General features: G+C 40.7%; 1 protein-coding gene across 7 annotated transcripts in view; it reads right to left on the bottom strand.

The window, feature by feature from the left end:
* The window catches only part of LOC122552613 (kinesin-like protein KIF13B), a 166,761-nt gene extending 146,513 nt beyond the window's left edge, over positions 1-20,248 (bottom strand). For 6 of the 7 annotated variants that reach the window (XM_043695364.1, XM_043695366.1, XM_043695365.1 and 3 more), the window contains exon 1: positions 19,694-20,247. In XM_043695364.1, the coding sequence (XP_043551299.1) occupies positions 19,694-19,748 (55 nt within the window). In that variant the 5' untranslated portion in view covers positions 19,749-20,247. Of the gene's footprint in view, positions 1-19,693 lie in introns of all 7 variants that reach the window. The other variant, XM_043695370.1, reaches the window with a different exon arrangement.
* Positions 20,249-20,630: the final 382 nt, after the last annotated feature.

Raw genomic sequence — 20,630 nt, 5'->3', positions numbered from 1 at the left:
AGTTCTGTATCCAAATGGCTAGTTCTCCCTGTATTCCATGAGATCTAACCTTGCTAACCAGTCTCCCATGGGGAACCTTGTCGAAAGCCTTACTGAAGTCCATATAGATCACATCTACTGCTCTGCCCTCAATCCTCTTTGTTACTTCTTCAAAAAATTCAATCAAGTTTGTGAGACATAATTTCCCCACACACGAAACCATGTTGTCTATCCCTAATCAGTCCTTGCCTTTCCAAATACATGTACATCCTGTCCCTCAATTATTTGACGACTTTCAGTTGAAGTAATAAAACTTTCCAAACCTTTTATTGTTATTTATGTTATTTTAGGATTAGTACTCCTGGAGCTCAAGTTAGTAATGGGTCTTAGATTTTAGACAGTGAGAAAGAAAGAGTAATGTTAAAATAATGGGAATTATGGAATACAGCTATTGAAGCAGGACAGAGGAATCTTTTGGAGTTATGCAGTACAATTATAAAAATTACCACAACCAATATCTATAGAGTGCTATGAAATACTTGAGAACATTAATGGTTTGTTAGTTCAGGATAAATCAATGAAAATCTCATGCCTTTTCTAACTAGTAGAACACAATTTTAACTGCTGGAAGATTAGTCCAATTTCACCAGAGTATTGTCATAAAGATAAATACTAAAACATTTAAGCAGATAATCTTCGTGAACAGTACAAAGCAGCATGTCAGATAGCAGTATGAACTTGAGTCAACATTTTTTTTTAAATCTTATTCAGGTTTTATTTTATGGCTCCAATTATGAACCATTTTCCACCAACATGGAGAATGTTAACTTATTTAGTTGGCATCAGTTTTGCCTAGATGTTTTAAATTGTGGGTTCAAGCTCCGCTCAAGGAGCAGAACATAATCTAGGCTGACATTCCATGCCAAACTGAGGCCATGTCCTATTGCTAAGTGTCATAATTCAGATCTGGTTAACTAAGCACTAAACATATTGACCTCTATGCAGATGATGGGATGAAAGTTCATAATATTTTATTATTGTTTGGTTCTGGCGGTATAAAGTGGAGGAAAAGAAATTTTAATTTCCTTGCAAATCTGACTTTTGTTTTTAAAAAGATATTCATTTCACTGGGGTAGTGTTCTGGAAATCGAGCCCTGCTATTCCTGGAATTGCCATAAAAATAGAAGATTTTATAAAGTACATAAACTTCCCTAACTTACCTGCCTTTTTAGACCAGGATTCTCAGAAAGAACAGACCAGGTTTCTGTATTCAATGAAGTTTGCTGTTTATTACAAGTAAATAAATTACAGCTACAGATAAACAGTTATAAACTGCTAACATCTAACTACTGGAGTCATTGACTTGTGCAGCTTGGAAACAGAACCTTCGGTCCAATTCATCCATTCAAACCAGATCTCCGAGACAAATCTAGTCTCATTCACCAGCAGAGGCCCATATCCCTCAAAACCCTTCCTATTCATGTACCCATCCAGATGCCTTTTAAATGTTGTTATTGTACCAGCCTCCAACACTTCCTCTGGCAGCTCATTCCATACACATGCCACCCTCTGTGAAAAAGTTGCCCCCCCCATTAGGTCCCTTTTAAATCTTTCTCCTCTCATTTTAGTTTGCCCACTAGTTTTGGATTCCCCTACCCTGTGAAAAAGACTTTGGGTATTCACTTAATACATGCCCGTGATTTTATAAATCTCTATATTTTATAAATCCCTCAACCTTTGATTCGCCAAGGAAAATAGCCCCAGCCTTTTAGCCTCTTCCTAGAGCTCAAACTCTTCAATCCTGGCAACATCCTTGTAAAACTTTCCTGCACTCTTTCAAGGTTAACAACTTTCCTGTAGAAGGAAGACCAGAACTGAATTCCAAAGTGGCCTAACCAATATCTGGTACAGCTGTAACATGACATCCCAACACATATACTCAAGGCACTGACCAATAAAGGCAAGCATACCAAACACAATTTTCACTACCCTGTTTACCTATGACTGCACCTTTAAGGGACTATGAACATACACCCCAAGGTCTTTTTGTTTGTCAACATTCCCCAGGACCTTTCCATTAAGTGTGTCAGTCCTGCCCTGATTTACCTTACCTCACAATCTAAATTAAGCTCCATCTGCCACTCCTAGGCCCATTGGCCCATCTGATCAAGGTCTCGTTGTACTCTGAGGTAAGCTTCTTCACTGTCCACTACATCACCAGTTAAAACTTTAACTCCCTACACAGCCAGATATAAAACAAATCACTCCTTTGATGAGTGGGAAGGCAGTTTAATGCTTCCTGTCCATATGGTTCACTAAGGTGAACATCTTTGATTGCCAGGATTTGGTGCTCCTTGAACACCCTTCTCCAGATATTTACACTTGCTTGCAGGAGACACAGATGGTTAAAAGGTCTCTGACTTATTGGTTATAGAGCCATAGAGTCATACAGTACAGGAACAGACCCTTTGGTCAAACTCTATGCCGACCAAGTTTCCCAAACTAAACTAGTCCCACTTGGCCAATATTCCTCTAAACCTTTCCTATTCATCTACCTATCCAAATGTCATTTAAATGTAATTGTACCTGTACCTACTACTTCTTCCGGCAGTTCATTCCACATATGAACCTGCGTGTGGAAACACTGTCCCTCAGATGTCTATTAAATCTTGCCCCTTTCATCTTAAACCTATGCCCCCTAGTTTTAAACTCCCCCACCCTGGGAAAAGAGCTTGGCTATTCAATTTATCTATGCCCCTCATGATTTTATAAATCCCTGTAAGATCACCCCTCAACCTCCTATGCTCTAGTGAAAGAAGTCCCAGCCTATCGAGCCGCTCTTCATAACTCAAACCATCCAGTCCCATCAACATCTTGGCAATTCACTTTTTCTTTCTGTAACTGTGGTGGTGGAGAGGGGTTGCAGGGAGCTGTTGGGTGACGCATCCAGATCATTCCACATGGCCATGGCAGCTACAGCTGGATGGATTGAGGTCAGTTCTTTTTTTTTAAAAAAGTGTTTCTGCAGCAACTGCAAACAGCGGCAGAGTGCATGATCCTCAATCCTCAGGAGTTAACTTAGATGGTCTGTCGGTCCTACGAAATTGAGAATGGGGCACCAGCCCTCAAGAGTTGGTATAAAATCCTTGCTGTGGCAACGGTTGCAATATTGGTGGAGGCGTTCTAGATCCGGTCAGCAGCAGCAGGGGCTACAGTGTGCTTCCTCCTTGGTGTTATGGCCTCTGGGACAGCTTTGGAGTATGGCGTGTCCCGCAACCGCTCATGAAACAAAGTCATGTTGGAACAAACAATTTTGCAAAAGTTATTTCTTTTTTATAATTTAGAGTCATAGAGATGTACAGTATGGAAACAGACCCTTCAGTACAACCCGTCCAGATATCCCAACCCAATCTACTCCCACCTGCCAGCACCCGGCCCATATCCCTCCAAACCCTTCCTATTCATATACCCATCCAAATGCCTTTTAAATGTTGCAACTGTACCAGCCTCCACCACTTCCTCTGGCAGCTCAGTCCATACATGCACCACCCTCTGTGTGAAAACATTGCCCTGTAGGTCTCTTTTATATCTTTCCCCACCTCACCCTAAACCTATGCCCTCTTAAAATGGTGTTGCATTAATCATGGTGACTTATATACATTTTATTTTACTTTCAGAAATATATGTAACAATAAATTACTGTCGACAGAGGAATCTCGATTATCCGACATTCGATTAACCGTATTTCAGATGATCCGAACAAGATCGCAAAGTCCCAATGCGTGGCTAACTATGTTATCCAGCATTGATTAATCAAATGAAATATTCTCTGCCCATGTCCTTTAGATATATCTGAACCCTCTCCAATTTAATAATATCCTTCCTATAACAGGGCGACCAGAACTCTAAAGTGTACTCCAAAAGTGGCTCACCAGTGTCCTATACAACTCCAAATGATGCCCCAACTACTATACACAATGTCTGCGCAAACGTACTAAACATTGAAAGTTGTGTCACAGGTAGACAAAGAACCATATTCCTGAACTCCTAGGTCTCGCTGTACGACAACAGCACCCATTAACTGCCCCACCATTAACTGTACAAGTCTTGTCCTTGTTTATTTTATGAAAATGCAATACCTGATTTATTAAAATTAAACTCCAGATGCCACTCCTCAGAACATTGCAAAGAGATCTTGATCAATTAGGCCAATGTTAGATAACATTCTTCACTGTTGACTTTACCACCAATTTTAGTGCTATCCACGCCTCCTGAATTCTCACTTAAGAGCAACTGGTGAGGAAAAATAAACTGGCTCTCTTACTTCAGTCTAAGTTTTATTTACTGCAGAGAAAATACAGCACCTTTTCTGGATATCCAAAGGCTTCTGTTTATACCATTCACACCAACAAGTTATTGAACTACCTGGGAGCCAATCAGGCTTTGATTTTTTTTTTTTAAAAACTGAGCCCATACTGGAAGCACTCAAATGTATAATTTTCCATATGGCACAGATGTAATTCCATGTAATGAGGAAGAAAGGAGTGCTCTCACCAATTGGGACCATAAAAATACTGTTGCAGGATCCTGAACATCATAATTATTTCAACCTCTGTCACTACCAAAATAAATTAAGTGGGCATTCATTTGTTGGTACGAATGGTGCCCCACTTAACAGAATTAAAAAGCCTGTAAAAATTCCTTATATTTTAAATAAATTGACTTCAAGGGTTTTGAAGATAGTGACATATTTTAAAATGGCATATACTTTCATAATTGTATGTATATATATTAACAAGAATTCAAAACTCTCGATAATTATACAGATCAATTAATACATATGTGCTACACACATTAAATATTCATTAAGAATGTGGCCCTTGGGGCATGACATTATCCAGAAAATTCAAGTAGAGTAACAGTTAGCAGCACAATTCTCAGTGAAAAGAATACACTTTTTTCAAACGGTTGAAGAACCTCTATGCACATATCAACAATGTCTGGTATTCCCAAGAAAAGACTGGAAAACAATAGAAACTTATAATATAGCACCTTTAACCGAGTATGCCCTTTCTGTATGCACCAGTAGCATAGGAATGATAAAGGTTATATGATCGCAGATTTGAGCAAATGAGGGCAGAGGAGGAGAAGGACAAAGGGGACATGATAAAATAAGAACAAAAAGTTCCGAAGGTATCAAACGTCAAATATAAAAGCAGAATACATGTGGTTGTTCCACCACTTATTTGTTTTACCATTATGCAGGCCATAAATTAAGCCACAGGCATTTCAATCCACCTCCACCACCAAACATTCCCTGTAACAACATTTACAATACATGGTACCAGGCAAATTCTAAATCACTCAGTAAAAATGACTAACAGGGCCAACTGATCTGTACAAAGTCAAGCCCTTATGTGAAAATGGAAAATTTTGAAAGGAGCTGGCCCCTCCAATCATAGGGAATCAATCTGCAGGATTGCCAAGGTCGTGGTGGTGGGGTGGGTGGTTGGGGGTGGCAGAAGAAAAAGCATGGCAAGATTATCCAATATGAGGGAAGTTGCCGGGGTAAGGGTACATCGACTAGAAAAGCTGCAAGTAGCAGTCAGTTTGTCAAGAAAGACCAGAAGCAAGGGTTTACACGGCAAGATACAAGGAGGATGAGGATGAGAGAAAAGAAAAGAGTGGCTGCAATGAGAAGCCAATGTCGGGGGGGGGGGGGGGGGGAGAGGAGAAACAGGATGCAAAAAGCCCATGATTACAAAGTAGAGAGATTGGGGCTGTTTGAAGCTAGTGACTAAAGGGGGGTCTGTCAACACAGGAATACCCAACTAACTGGAAACCAGGAAAACATCAAATCATAGGTTGTGAATTTCTTGCAAATTCGTGTGATTTTTGAGCTGTAATTGTACACAACTTTTTCGAAATTGAATCCTTCATCTGCCCCAAAAATTCATTGAAGGGAAGAACAGTGAATACAATATTTGTAGTTAGATTAAACATTGAATATAAACACATATTTTAGCATATAAATGCAAGCCCAACATTTACTGCCCATTCCTAATTGCCCAGAGGACAGTCAAGAGTCAACCACATTGCAGTGGGTCTCGAGTCACATGTAGGCCAGACCAGGTAAGGATGACAGTTTCCTTCCTTAAAAAGACACTAGTAAGCCAGATAGGTTTTTCCTGACGATTGAGAATGTATTCATTGTCATCATTAGACTCTTAATTCCAGATTTTCTCCTATACACAATTTAAATTCTACCATCTGCTGCGCTAGGTTCGAACACAGGTACCCAGAACATCACTTGGGTCTCTGGATTAACAGCCGAGCAGTAATACCACTTAGCTGTCATCTTCCCTGCTAGGTGTGAGAGAGAACAAGCTAATAACATAATGTGCATTGTTCCACCTTGTACAATAGACTCAATTTTGTCATTAATATGGAGACAGAAGAAATCTGTCAGACAGCCTCGGTCCAGATCAGGTTATCAGACTAGATCCTCAAACCCCCTTCATGGTTTGTACAAACTGGAGTCATAAAAATTTTCGTTTGCTCTTAGTGTAGCTCTATCCACCAGTGGATAAATCTGTCTGTCTTAATTGCTTTGATCCTTTCCCCGAAATGTAGGCAAGCACTTTGAGTGCTGGCTATGGATCTCTAACAGAGACAGAAAGTCTCAATTGCTAAACTAATGGAAGTTAATGCAATGTAAAAGGTGAAGGTCATGGAAGCTCAATGATATAATAGCTTGGGGATGACAGAATACTGACGAGACAACTATATCATGCAGGGAGGGATATCAAATGTTGGCCATTTTCCTTCTGAGCTCTATAACTGCGATGTGACGATTCCCAAAGCTTTCGCAGAATCACATGTACTGTACAAGAGTACAATGTTCACTACTAATTTTGTAAGAGAAACACTATGCTCCTAAAGGTCTTATATGAAATGGATTCCATGGAACTATTCAAAGAATAGCTTCATTCTGTTTCTAAGCCAATATTTATCATCGAACCAACACCACTAAAGCAGCTTGGCTATTGATCAATTTACAGCACCTTGCTTTTCTTCCCTAATTTACAACAAATACCCGGCAAAAGCGATTTATGATTCCACACTCACAAAGGGCAGTGTGTACAATTATTCTTTCCTGAGATTAAGACAAGGAATAGGAAATTTGTAACTGAAGGCCCAACTGATGACAGTCATGAGTAATATCACAGTTAAAGCTTTGTCAGTGAAAAAGTCTGATTTGGTCTCTTTAACAAGACATATGTTTTGTTTTCAAACTATTGAATTCTGCCGATGGCAATCTTTTGAAATCATGCCATGCTCTGAATTGCAGTGTAGACTGTTGAATGATATTTTGGGATGGACTTCTATTTTACCTCGCATATAAAAAAAATCAGGTTCTATGGAGTATGCCACCAATAATAACATAAAGGCAACAGATAAAGCCTCATATTCTGCACGTAACGTTAGCAGGAACTAACAAATTATGTTTTAAATAGTCATTAACTCTAAACTTTAGGGCATCCAAAAATCTCCATTTTTGTTACTTATTTCTCATTTTACAGACCAAGATCCTCACTGGCACCAGCCCTTATTTGAACAACATGGCACTCAGAATGGGATTTCAAAATTGGCCAGCGGGCAGGAATGATCAAAATTCAATCCAGGACTGTGCTTTCTCTTATAATCCCCCGCATAATACTTATGGTTGTTGTGGTTCTGTTCGCCGAGCTGGAAGTTTTTGTTGCAAACGTTTCGTCCCCTGGCTAGGCGACATCATCAGTGCTTGGGAGCCTCCTGCGAAGCGCTTCTTTGATGTTTCCTCCGATGTTTATAGTGGTCTGTCCCTGCCGCTTCCGGTTAGATTAACGTGTGATGTTAGGAAATTGTTGGAATCGATAAGACCATAAGAAATAAAAACAGAAATAGGCTGTTCAACTCGTTGAGCTTGCTCCACCATTCAATAGAATCAGGGCTAATGCAACAAAAACTTCCAGCTCGGCGAACAGAACCACAACAACGAGCACCCAAGCTACAAATCTTCGTACAAACTTTGAATACTTATGGTTTAGATTAGATTACTTTACAGTGTGGAAACAGGTCCTTCGGCCCAACAAGCCCACACCGCCCCGCCAAAGCGCAAACCACCCATACCCCTACATTTACCCCTTACCTAACACTACGAGCAATTTAGAATGGCCAATTCACCTGACCCGCACATCTTTGGACTGTGGGAGGAAACCGGAGCACCCGGAGGAAACCCACGCAGACACGGGGAGAATGTGCAAACTCCACACAGTCAGTCGACTGAGGCGGGAATTGAACCCGGGTCCCTGGCGCTGTGAGGCAGCAGTGCTAACCACTGTGCCACCGTGCTGCCCAATGACATGTGCTTCCTTCTTTTTGGTGTCCAACAATCTCAACTGGAAAACTTTGCTATCCATGGATCTGGTAACAAACAGGCTCAGTTTGATACCTCTACAATAGAATATTTTTACATTCACCCAGTACCCACATCAAATGGCTAACTGGGTGGTGCATGAAAAGCTGATAACATGCAACCTGCATCATGGAAGCTATAATTAATTTTTGTTATAAAACTGTAGAGGAGAAACAAAGGTTTAGTGGAAATGAACAAGAATGTTGTCTTTTTTTCTTCTTATGAGCAATCTTTGGTGGTTTTATTTTAGGAATGGTGCCAGGCTCAATTTGTAGCCTTTACATGGTGTAATTCAGACCATACTTGGCAAACTAATGGGTAAATCCACCCATGTTCTGGGAGCCATATAACCCAGGAAAGTCTCATCTTCAATTCTTCAACTGTGCTGAGCATACTTTTCTTGGTGTGCCTGGACAAAAGGCAAGTGTGGATTTTGAACTGGGTTTATTTATGACAACATCCACTTACGTGCACACATGCTGAAGTGCACAGATTAAAATGGATAACCTTGATGAATATCAAACTGATATTCCTTGTGGAGCTGAGTCTCAGAACAGATAATGTCATGACACACCAGACAATAGCAGTGATAGTGAAAAAGCTCTTGTTCACAAATATAAACTTTCTCCTTGACTCGCTTGTGACGATGTACTGAAAATGTTAAGAGTATTGATCCTGTAGTACTTTGTTCTAGGTGTTGCATAACAGTGCTATAGATGCCGGAAGATCTTTTTTTTAAAAAATGTTCCTGGTACATGGGTTATGTAAATAAAATGCTTATTATTCAGCCCTAACTTTCCTAAGGCAAAAGTGGAAAATCGAGGTCAGAGACTGGAGAGGTGACATGCCTCTTTGCTGAATGATATTAGCTTTCTGTTTTTATTTCAGGTAGCGGCACGGTGGCTAGCACTGCTGCCTCACAGCGCCAGAGACCCGGGTTCAATTCCCGCCTCAGGCAACAGTCTGTGTGGAGTTTGCACATTCCCCCCATGTCGGAGTGGGTTTCCTCCCACAGTCCAAAAATGTGCAGGTTAGGCGAATTGGCCATGCTAAATTGCTTGTAGTGTTAGGTGAAGGGGTAAATGTAATGGGTCTGGGTGGGTTGCTCTTCAGAGGGTCGGTATGGACTTGTTGGGCCGAAGGGCCTGTTTCCACACTAAGTAATCTAATCTAAATCTTGCTAAAGAATCTTTCTGCTGCGGGGTATAGTGAGCAAGTAGTTTAAAACAACCTAAAGGTCAAGATTTGAAGCAAACTGTATTTAACAAGTCTGATGATGTGAGATCTGGGAGTAGAAAAGTGACTATGGAAGCTGCGAGATTGTAATTAGAGAAAATTTGTGTACAAAACAAAAGTAAAATACTATGGAAGCTGGAGATTAGATTACTTACAGTGTAGAAACAATCCACCCAGACTCATACCCCTACATTTACCCTTTTACCTAACACTATGGGCAATTTAGCATGGCCAATTCACCTAACTTGCACATTTTTGGACTGTGGGAGGAAACCAGAGCACCCGGAGGAAACCCACGCAGACACGGGGAGAATGTGCAAACTCCACACAGACAGTTGCCTGAGGCGGGAATTGAACCCAGGTCCCTGGCGCTGTGAGGCAGCAGTGCTAACCACTGTGCCACCATGCCAATGAAAATGTGCCAAAATTAGACTTAAATAGACTGACTGGTTGGAGAATGTTTTGCTTCCCCTCCCCCACATTGAACATGGCTGACAGCAGGAATATAGAGGGGTTTCAGTTTGAGAACTCACATAGCCATCTGAATATAGTTAAAGAATTGTCTTCAAATACTTTATCAGACTGTTCAGGTATTTTGAGAGGACCATTACCATAATGTTTTTGTTATCTTATTTGCATTTTTTTGCATGAACATTTTCATGATCATTCAGAACAAGTAGATCCACAACAGCTTTAGTCCTTTTAAGCCAATTATTCGAAACTCCACCCTGCCAGTTTTGTTTGTGTTGTGTTTAACTTTTTTTTAAATTAACCTATTTTTCTAATCAACCTGTTCAGAGATGTTATTAAAAGTCCAGTGCAAAGTCACTGGACAACACTTAAAAAACATATTGGTTTTCCCCTTTTGCCCAGGCACTCCAAGATGTGTGTGCTCAGCAGAGTTGAAAAATTAAAAATGAGACTTTCCTAGGCTATATGGCTCCCAGAACATGGGTGGGTTTACCCATTAGTTTTCCAGGTAAACTGAACTACACCACATAAATTGAGCCTGGCACTATTCTGAAAAAAATTGCTCATAAGGGGAAAAAAAATAAACAACATCCCTGTTCATTTCCCACAAAACCTTTAATTTATGTTATAAAACTGCCGAGAAGACACTATCATAACATGCAATATGCATAAGAGCGTGTTGCATGTAATAACTTTACCACTTAGCAAAACAATCTATAATTAGTGTATCATGAACAAATTAGTCACAGAAACTGGATAGGTGCAACGCAAAACAAAAAGGTATTTTACCTTCAAAAATAAATTAACATCTTCAAGGAAGCAGCAGAGAAACTTGAGGTGGTACAATAATTTAATTAAGTTTACTGTTCCCAAGAGGGCTCACTGCCCAATGCAAAGACCTAAAAAGACCAGGTTCCAAATAGTAAGGTGTTGCACTTCATTGCAGGTCTGTGCTAGGGATTATCAAGTAGTGGGCAAGCATATGCATACATAGCAGAGTTTCCAATTTCAACCACATTGGTGCAAAGTATAAAAATCAAGGGGAAGAATGTCATAATGAGATTAGAGGATTTAGAGCAGATTGTCCATTAGTTCTTTAAGCAGTAGCTTGTGTGGAATGAAAAATGAATATACAGGAGAACAAAATAGATTGAGGGTTTTATGGTAATGTTCGCACAAATGAGCAGTTATTAATTTAACGTCTGAGAGCTTTTTTTTCCTTAAGCATAGGTACTAAGCGATATGGGCTAAAGGCAGGTGTATGTGGAGTTAGACCACAGATCAGCTATGATCTCATTGCATGATGTAACAGGTTAAAGGGACTGGATGGTCTATTCCTGTTCTTATGTTCAATTTACTGGAAAAGGGGGCAGAGAATAAAAGTAAATGTCACTTAAACTCCCCAGCTGCATCACTGACCTTTCAACAACCAATAAAAGAATAATTCATAAATCTGACAGCAAATCTAACAAGTACTTTGAACAAGGAGAATATTTCTCTATCAGAAATATTCAAATTCTACTTCCAACCATGCATGTAAATAACATGCTGTTTCTTATTAAATTAAATCTTTCAAGTTGCCAGTCAATGAAACTCTCACTGCTTGCATCCTGTAAAATATCTTCAACTCTACTGATCTGAAATGATAAAATATCTGATCTCAAAAATTAGATCAAGCACAAAAGCAACTGAAATACAGTTGGAATATTAACAGACTGTCGTTTTAATATCCAGTATTAGACTGCTGCAATTAAGTGTTTCATACACAATGAAATTTTTAATTGCTAATCATTGCATCAGTTAACACAAACTCATGTGCATAAATCACACAAAACATGAGATTTTCACTCAAACTGGAGCACCGTCACTCAAGATCATATATGCAAATTAAATCCAAGCCACAGACTCCTTGATCTGCCAACAGTTACTTTGCAATCAAGGCTATTTAACCCATTCTGCATTTATTTCTCCTGTTGATTTAAAATTTCTGAGACTGCAGATCCAGAAAAGGTTGACTTTAACAGAACAATCTCAATGGTGGGTGAAAGAACACAATAAAAACTCTATCAACAAATGAAGATACATAAAAATTAATGTGAGCTTAGATTTCTATGTCTCCCAAAGTTCAACGGTGTGCAAGCACAGGTCAAAAGAAAGAAGTTGATGCAATCCTGGTGGCAGGTGAGACAAAGTAAATCCAGTAAAATGCTAATGGAGACAATTGCATTAAAAGTTTATTGTGCTAGCTAGCATTTACCAGAAGTCAAACTAAAGTTTTCTGCATTATCAAACAACTCTAGTGCAGCAAACGATAGTTCAAAACCAGCAACCCAGCTGACCACAGTGGCTGGGAGAAAAGTTTGATTGACATGAAATTCCTCTGCTGAGTTTGGATTGATACAGAATGCTCAGTTTCAGCCTTAAGATGCTTACATCATTATTCTAATCATAATCTTGTGACAACCAATGGCTTAATCATGTACTTTTAGATGTTCAACACAAAACATCCTGAGATGATACAAGTTCATCACCAAGTCCACTGATCTTACTGCTTTGCACAGATCCAAATCCTGAAGCAAGAAATGAGATTATACTGTAGCCTGTCAAATAATAGCACCGTGTGCTATCACGAGCTCATGGAACATGTACTACAAATGCCAAAAGTTATAACTATGGTCTAGCTTTAAGCAACTTCAAACAGAAATTGAGTGAAAATGCTGTTATTAAGAGAATGAACTGAACAACACCACTGGTCAACATAGTAATCAACAGATACTGTATATCACACAGAAACAGCTCTAACACTAGAATCCAGATATTTTACAATTAACCTCAAATTTTATTACAGACATTTGGATCAGGTGGGATGTGAACCTGGGCCACCTACGTCAGTGGTATGAACACTAGCTAGGCTCCAAAGTGATCTTGCTTCTTTTCTTCACAGAATTGATTACAAATCAATCAAGAGGAAAAAGAAATTTCAACTCACTATCTGCGCTGATCTTGATTTAAGATCCTGAGACAGAGGGAATAGAGAACTCAGACCTTAATATTCATCTCAGTGAGCACATCAGAGCAGCACAGAAAAATGAGTTGCAGTCCAGAATTTTAAGATGAGATGTAAAATGAGGTTCACCCTCCCCTTCCTGGTGGATGGAATAGATTCCACTTTAGTATTCAAAGAGGAGAAGCCTAATTCGCCTAATGTTAAAAATGAGGAAAAGGGCTGTGGACAAGATGAGCCAGCTGACCACTGCACCATGGTGCAGAAGGCTAGTCAAGAGGGGAGAGCAAAAAAACAAGTAGTTGTTATCGGGGATTCTATAATTAGGGGGAACAGATAGTATCCTTTGTAAGCCGGATCAGGAGTCCCACATGGTGTGTTGCCTACCCGGTGCCAGGGTGCAGGACATCTCCGACCGGCTTGAAAGGATATTGGAGGGAGGGAGAAGATCCAGTTGTTGTGGTCCATGTTGGAACTAACAACATAGGCAAGGCTAGGAAGGAGGAGCATCAAGCACTAGGAAGTTGAAGAACAGCTCCTCAAGAGTCATAATCTCTGGATTACTACCCAAACCACGTGCTAATTGGCATAGAGATAAGAAAATTAGGGAAATAAACACCTAGCTAAGAGATTGGTGTGGGAAAGAGGGATTCCATTTCATGGGACATTGGCATCAGTTTTGGAACCGGGTGAATCTGTGCCGATGGGATGGACTGATCTGGAACCAGTGTTCTGGTGAAAAGGATAAATAGGATGGTCACTAGGACTTTAAACTTGTGAGTCGGGGGGGTGGGGGTGGGGTGGGGAGGAAAGGGAAAGCGACACATAGTATGGAGTCAGGTAGAAACATAAACAGCAGGCTAGTATGTGCACAGGGTTTAAGTTCAAGGCAGACTAGGAATGAAGGAAAAAGAAAGGATAACTTAGGACATCTTATGATTTCCAATATCCCTAATAATGATAAGAAAGTTAGCATTAAGGCATTTATCTGAATGCTCGCAGTGTTCGTAACAAAGTAGACGAATTAACGGCACAAGTCATCGTGAATGATTATGATGTGGTAGGCATCACAGACATGGTTGCAGGGGGTTCAGGGAGATGGGCAGAGGGGGCGGGGTTGCCTTATTGGTTAAGAATGAAATTAAATCTATGGCACTGAATGACAGAGGATCAGATGATGTGGAGTCTGTGTGGGTGGAGTTGAGGAACCACAAAGGCAAAAAGAAAAACCATAATGGGAGTTATGTATAGACCTCCTAACAGTGGTCAGGACCAGGGGCGCTTCATGTACCAGGAAACAGACAGGGCATGTCAGAAAGCAAGGTCACAGTGATCAAGGGGGAACGTCAATATGCACGTGGACTGGGTGAATATGTTGCCTGTGGATCCAAAGAAAAGGAATTCATGGAATACTTACAGGATGGCGTTTTTGGAACAGCTTGTGATGGAGCCCACAATGGAGCAGGCTATTCTGGACTTAGTGCTATGGAATGAGCTAGAGTTTATAAAAGATTTTAAAGTAAGGGAACACTTAAGAGGCAGCGATCATAATATGGTAGAGTTCAGTCTGCAGTTTGAAAGAGACAAGACAAAATCGATGGAATGGCGTTATAGTTAAATAAAGGTAATTACAGGGGCACGAGAGGGGAACTGACAAAAATCGACTGGAAACAGAGCCTAACAGGAAGACAGTAGAGCAACAATGGCAGGTGTTTCTGGGTGTAATTGAAGACACAGTACAGAGGTTCATTCCAAAGAACAAAACAGGTTATGCCAAGAGCACTGGGAAATCAGAAGATTGAGAAGGCTACAAAAACAAACAGAACAACAAAGAGAGAAATCGGGAGAGGAGAGGATCAAGTATGAAGGTAGGCTAGCCAGTAGTATCAGAAATGATAGTAAAAGTTTCTTTCAACACATAAGAAACAAACAAGAGGCAGAAGTAGACATTGGGCTGCTCCAAATTGATGCAGGAAGGCTAGTGCTGGGAGATAAAGAAATAGCTGAAAAAACTTAATAAGTACTTTGTCTCAGTCTTCACAGTGAAAGACAGGAGTAATATTCTAACAATTAAGGAGGGTCGGGGCAGAGTTGAGTATGGTAGCCATTACAAAAGAGGAAGTGCTAGAAAAACTAAAAGTTCAAAAAAATTGATAAATCCCCTGGCCCCGATGGGCTACATCCTGAAGTTCTGAGGGAGGTGGCTGAGGAAATAGAAGAGGCGTCAGTTGTGATCTTTCAAAAGTCACTGGAGTCAGGGAAAGTCCCAGATGTAACCCCCTTGTTCAAGAAAGGATCAAGACAAAAGATGGAAAATTATAGGCCGATTTGCCTAACCTCAGCTGTTGGTAAAATTCTAGAGTCAAGGATGAGATCGTTAAGGATGAGATTTCTAAATTCTTGGAGGTGCAGGGTCAGATTAGAACAAGTCAGCATGGCTTTAGTAAAGGGAGGTCATGCCTGACAAACCTGCCAGAATTCTTTGAAGAGGTAACAAATAGGTTAGACCAGGGAAACCCAGTGGATGTTGTTATCTATCTAGATTTCCAAAAGGTCTCTGAAAAGGTGCCTCACAAGAGGCTGCTGAGTAAGGTGAGGGCCCATAGGGTTGGAGGTGAGCTACTGGCATGGATTGAGGATTGGTTGTCTGACAGAAGGCAGAGAGTTGGGATAAAACGTTCTTTTTCAGAATGGCAGCCGGTGGTGTCCCGCAGGGTTGAGTGATGGGGCCGCAGCTATTCACTTTATATATTCATGATCTGAATGAAGGAACTGGGGGCATTCTAGTGAAGTTTGCCAATGATACAAAGTTAGGTGGATAGGCAGGTAGTACTGAGGAGGTGGGGAGCATGCAGAAAGATGTAGACAGTTTAGGAGAGTGGTCCAGGAAGTAGCTGATGAAATTCAACATGAGCAAACGTGAGTTCCTGCACTTTGGAAAAAAGAATACAGGCATTGACTATTTTCTAAAAGGTGAGAAAATTCATAAAGCCAAGGTACAAAGGAATCTGGGGGTGCTAGTCCAGGATTCTCTAAAGGTTAATTTGCAGATTGCGTCCATGATTAAAAAAGCAAATGTAATGTTGTAACTTATCTCAAGAGGGTTAGAATATAAAAGCAGCGATGTCCTTCTGAGACTTTATAAAGCTCTAGTTAAGCCCCCATTTAGAATACTGTGCCCAATTTTGGGTCCCACACCTCAGGAAGGACATACTACTACTGAAGTGTGTCCAGCGGAGATTCATACAGATGATCCCTGGAATGGTAGGCCTAACATCCGGTGAACGGCTGAGGATCCTGGGATTGTAATCATGAGAGTTTAGAAAGTTATGAGGAGATCTAATAGTAACTTACAAGATAATGCATGGCTTAGAAAGGGTGGACCTTGGGAAGTTGTTTCTGTTAGGCAAGGAGACTAGGACCGTGGGCACAGCCGTAGAATTAGAGGGGGTCAATTTAGAACAAAAATGAGGAGACATTTCTTCAGCCAATGTGTGGTGGGCCTGTGGAATTCATTGCCATGGAGCGCAATGGAAGCCAGTACTTCAATGTCTTCAAGGCAGAGACTGATAAATTCTTTATCTCAAAAGGAATTAAGGGCTACGGGGAGAGTGTGGGTAAGTGGAGTTGAAATGCCCATCAGTCATGATTAAATGGCAGAGTGGATTCGATGGGCTGAATGGCTTTACTTCCACTCCTGACTTCTGGTCTATTATATTTAACACTTAGCTCACGCTTCTACATCCGATTAACTGGTCAATCACAAACTCCAGTAGTCTGCTGTGTACAAATCATCTGCCAAATTCCCCTGCAACACTTCAAAAGTACATAACTGGCCGAGAAGTATTTTGGGCTATCTTGAGGTCGTGAAAATTGCTGCATAGGTTTAAATTCTCCCTTTTTATTTTACCTTTGAACTTAGTTTTCAAACCGAGACGTGGTTTGTTCCTAAAGGGACTCGAGAACTCAAAAACAGGAGTCATAGGCCAATATCACAGTGTAAAAGTATGCAGAATTGGTACTTCCAGTTTGTTTGCAAATTGTCCAATTCTTTCTGCATCAGATGCAGAAAGTCTTTGGAATCATATTACAGTGTGAAGCCCTTACAAAAGTGTTTTGTCACAAAGTTTCCCCATAAAATCATCCAAAAAAGTAATGGATGTTGTCAAATCTTAGGTGATATCTTTGGACATACCATTATTTTCACTGATACGAATTTAAGTTCCTGAGGGACACCACAAATACCACACCAATTGCAACAAATTAAAATGCACATCATTCTGTATCATACATAACTGTAACCATCATTGTATTTTTAAAATCTAGCTTTTTAATTAATTCATATGATGTGGGCATCATTGGCTGGAACAGTGATTTATTGCCCATCCCTAATTGCCAGTAGGCAATTAACAGTTAACCACATTGCTATAGGTCTGACATCACATGCAGCTGAAAATGTGTTGCTGGAAAAGGGCAGCAGGTCAGGCAGCATCTAAGAAGCAGGAGAATCGACATTTCGGGCATGAGCCCTTCTTCAGGGCATCATATGCAGGCCAGACCAGGTAGGGATGGCAGATTTTCTTTCTGAAAGGATGTTAATGAACCAGATGGGGTTTTCCTAACAATCGGCAATCATTAAACTTTGATTTCCAGATTGTTATTGAATTCAAATTCCAAAATCTGCCACAGTGGGATTCAAACACAGGTCCGAAGAACATACCTCAGTTTTTGGATTAATAGTTAGCAACAATATCACTCGGCCATCACCTACTACACTTCTGATACTTTTTTTAGATTAGATTAGATTACTTAGATTAGATTACGTACAGTGTGGAAACAGGCCATTCGGCCCAACAAGTCCACACCGACCCTCCGAAGAACAACCCACCCAGACTTATTCCACTTCGTTTACCCCTTCACCTAACACTACGGACAATTTAGCATGGACAATTCACCTAACCTGCACATCTTTGGACTGTGGGAGGAGACCGGAGCGCCCGGAGGAAACCCATGCAGACATGGGGAGAATGTGCAAACTCCACACAGACAGTTGCCTGAGGCGGGAATTGAACCCGGGTCTCTGGCTGCTAACCACTGTGCCACCGTGCGGCCCCAATTTCTTACGCTATTGCCCAGCAAGGTGGAGAAAAATGTCAAGGTTCCTAGATTATATTCAGAGAGACTCATAATGAAGGTTGAGGGCTGTTTTGCTTCCAAATTTGGAATCGTGATAGCATTTATCAGTTATGCTCAGCCAGAGAACAGTCACTTGAGTGAGTCTCCAAAGTACATTTGGAATCCATGAAACAATGCCAGAGGATGAATTAACACCATCCGAAGGAGGAAGAGAAATGGACAAAGGATGCAATAAGGCTTGAAATGTTTTGCAAACAATACGCATCACAAGGGCTGGAGTGCAATGTCAATCTTTTTTTTGATAACGCACCTCTTCAGGAGCTTTTAGCATTTCAAGTTGGTGTGGCTGCATAATCACCTTGGCAAGCAGCATTATTTCAGTTCTAACTTTTCTTTTTTTAAATTATTTGTTTTTTTTTAAATCAGCTTAGCCTCTGATTGAAGGGAGTGAGAACGCCATTGTCTCTGAGATTTAAATTAAAATGGACAAAAAAAGTTTCAAAAAGAACATTGCAGGAAATCTCTAATCACAGCACAAAGCAGCCCTGTTCAGCAGAGGAACAGCATGTCTATCCCGCTGAAAAGAAAAGTTGCTAAATATCCTGAAGAAATCCTTCACGTTAAAAATTAAACAGAAAACAAACATTTAACTGGAACTACATCAAAGCTGACTACCGCTAATAACTTCTGCAACAAAAAAAAGCCCTGAAAGCAAAATTAGTGAAACTGCATTGTACAGTTGTTTCAACTTCCATAATTTGAACTGGAGTAGGAAAAAGGATCTTAATATATTAAAATCAAATTGCAAAACAGAAGCACCCGAGCTGTTCAAGCAATTGAATCACACCGACAGGTGATCCTCAGCGCTTAGTCAAGAACACCTTACTTGTGTTTTATTCATGAAGTGACTCAGCTTGACCTTGATTTCCTCTTCACCGCCCAAAATTAATTTTTTAAACGAAAACCCTATTCCCAATCGGGGGAGTGACGGGGAAAGAGGAAGACAGGGGGCAAGATCGAAAGATTTTGGTGCAAGTGACCCCACCTGCACCAAAGTTTATTTGGGACAGACAGAATAAGAGGGGGAAACCCACTCTAGCTGATGCTTTTTTCAAATGCAAAAAAATTGTGCAAAAAAAAATGCCAAAATTCAGTTGTATAACACGAACACATCTTGTTTTTTTTTATTTGAAACCATCAAAAGACAGATAAAATATCTAAGAAGAATACAGTAAAATGAGATGTAATACTTTAATTATACACACCCTTAATTTGGGAGGGCGCAAGGAAGCTCTAACATCACAAGTTTAAAATCCCACCCAGCATCGATATTTTCAAATCAGTGCCAGTTTAACAATATAATTTAATATCTGAACATTTTAACGATGGTAATATTTGGTGGATTTTACCTCTTCTGTTGAGGGGACGAATCCTCACGGCCACTTGCACATTGGACTCGGACATGTTGCTGACAGGAGAAAGCTCGGAAATCAAAAAGGAACTTTTTATTCCCTCCCTCAGTTTTATAAAAAGAGCTGGGGACGTGGTTCAGGCAGATTTTTTTTTCAAAAAAAAAACAAAACGTCGACAGAGCCGGTGACAACTCTCCAGCGCGGCACACAGCTCCTCAAAATTTAAAAATAAAACTTCTTATCAAATCAGTTTATTTTTCTCCCCCCCTCCCCTCTCCTCTCCTCTCACTCTCTTTCTCTCCTTCGTGTGTTTCACCTGTTCCCCTGCCTGAATTTGAAACGGTGATTCTTCGCCATGACAGCGGTAAACCCGAGCCGGCAGGCAGTCGGCGACCACAGAGACCGGCGGGAGGGGAGGGGAGGGAAGGGCGATGGGAGGGAAGACTTCGGAATGTTTCGGCACTTTCCGGAAGGAGCGCCGGTGAGTGGGCGGGGCCGCTCGGACAATTCCGGAGAACGACCGGGACTGTTCGACGGGCCGGAAAGTTCCGGAGAGCAGAGCCAAGGATCGGCAACTTCCGGAGTGCGGATCCCAAGATCGGCAACTTCCGGAGTGCGGATCCCAAGATCGGCTATTTCCGCTAAGCGCGCGAAGCATCGGCAATTTTCGGCAATGGACGAGCGGCGGACTTACGTTTATATAGCGCCGAGACTCAACATCCTAAAGTACACCACGTGAAACAGTTTGGTTTTTTTTAATTAACTAAAATATGGATTGAGAGGTGATGCCAGAAGACTACTAAGAAGTATTAATTTAATTTCTATAATTCATACAAATGATCATGATCACATGAACTATACAACGATAATTGTATAGATCAAATATTTTCGTACTTGTTATATTTTTGGAAGGGAGACGGAGGTTGGAAGGATT

This window comes from Chiloscyllium plagiosum, chromosome 9, assembly GCF_004010195.1.
Source record: "Chiloscyllium plagiosum isolate BGI_BamShark_2017 chromosome 9, ASM401019v2, whole genome shotgun sequence".
NCBI lineage: Eukaryota > Metazoa > Chordata > Chondrichthyes > Orectolobiformes > Hemiscylliidae > Chiloscyllium > Chiloscyllium plagiosum.
Note: the sequence above shows the minus strand (reverse complement) of the source record. Positions and strands in the feature narration are given on the sequence as shown.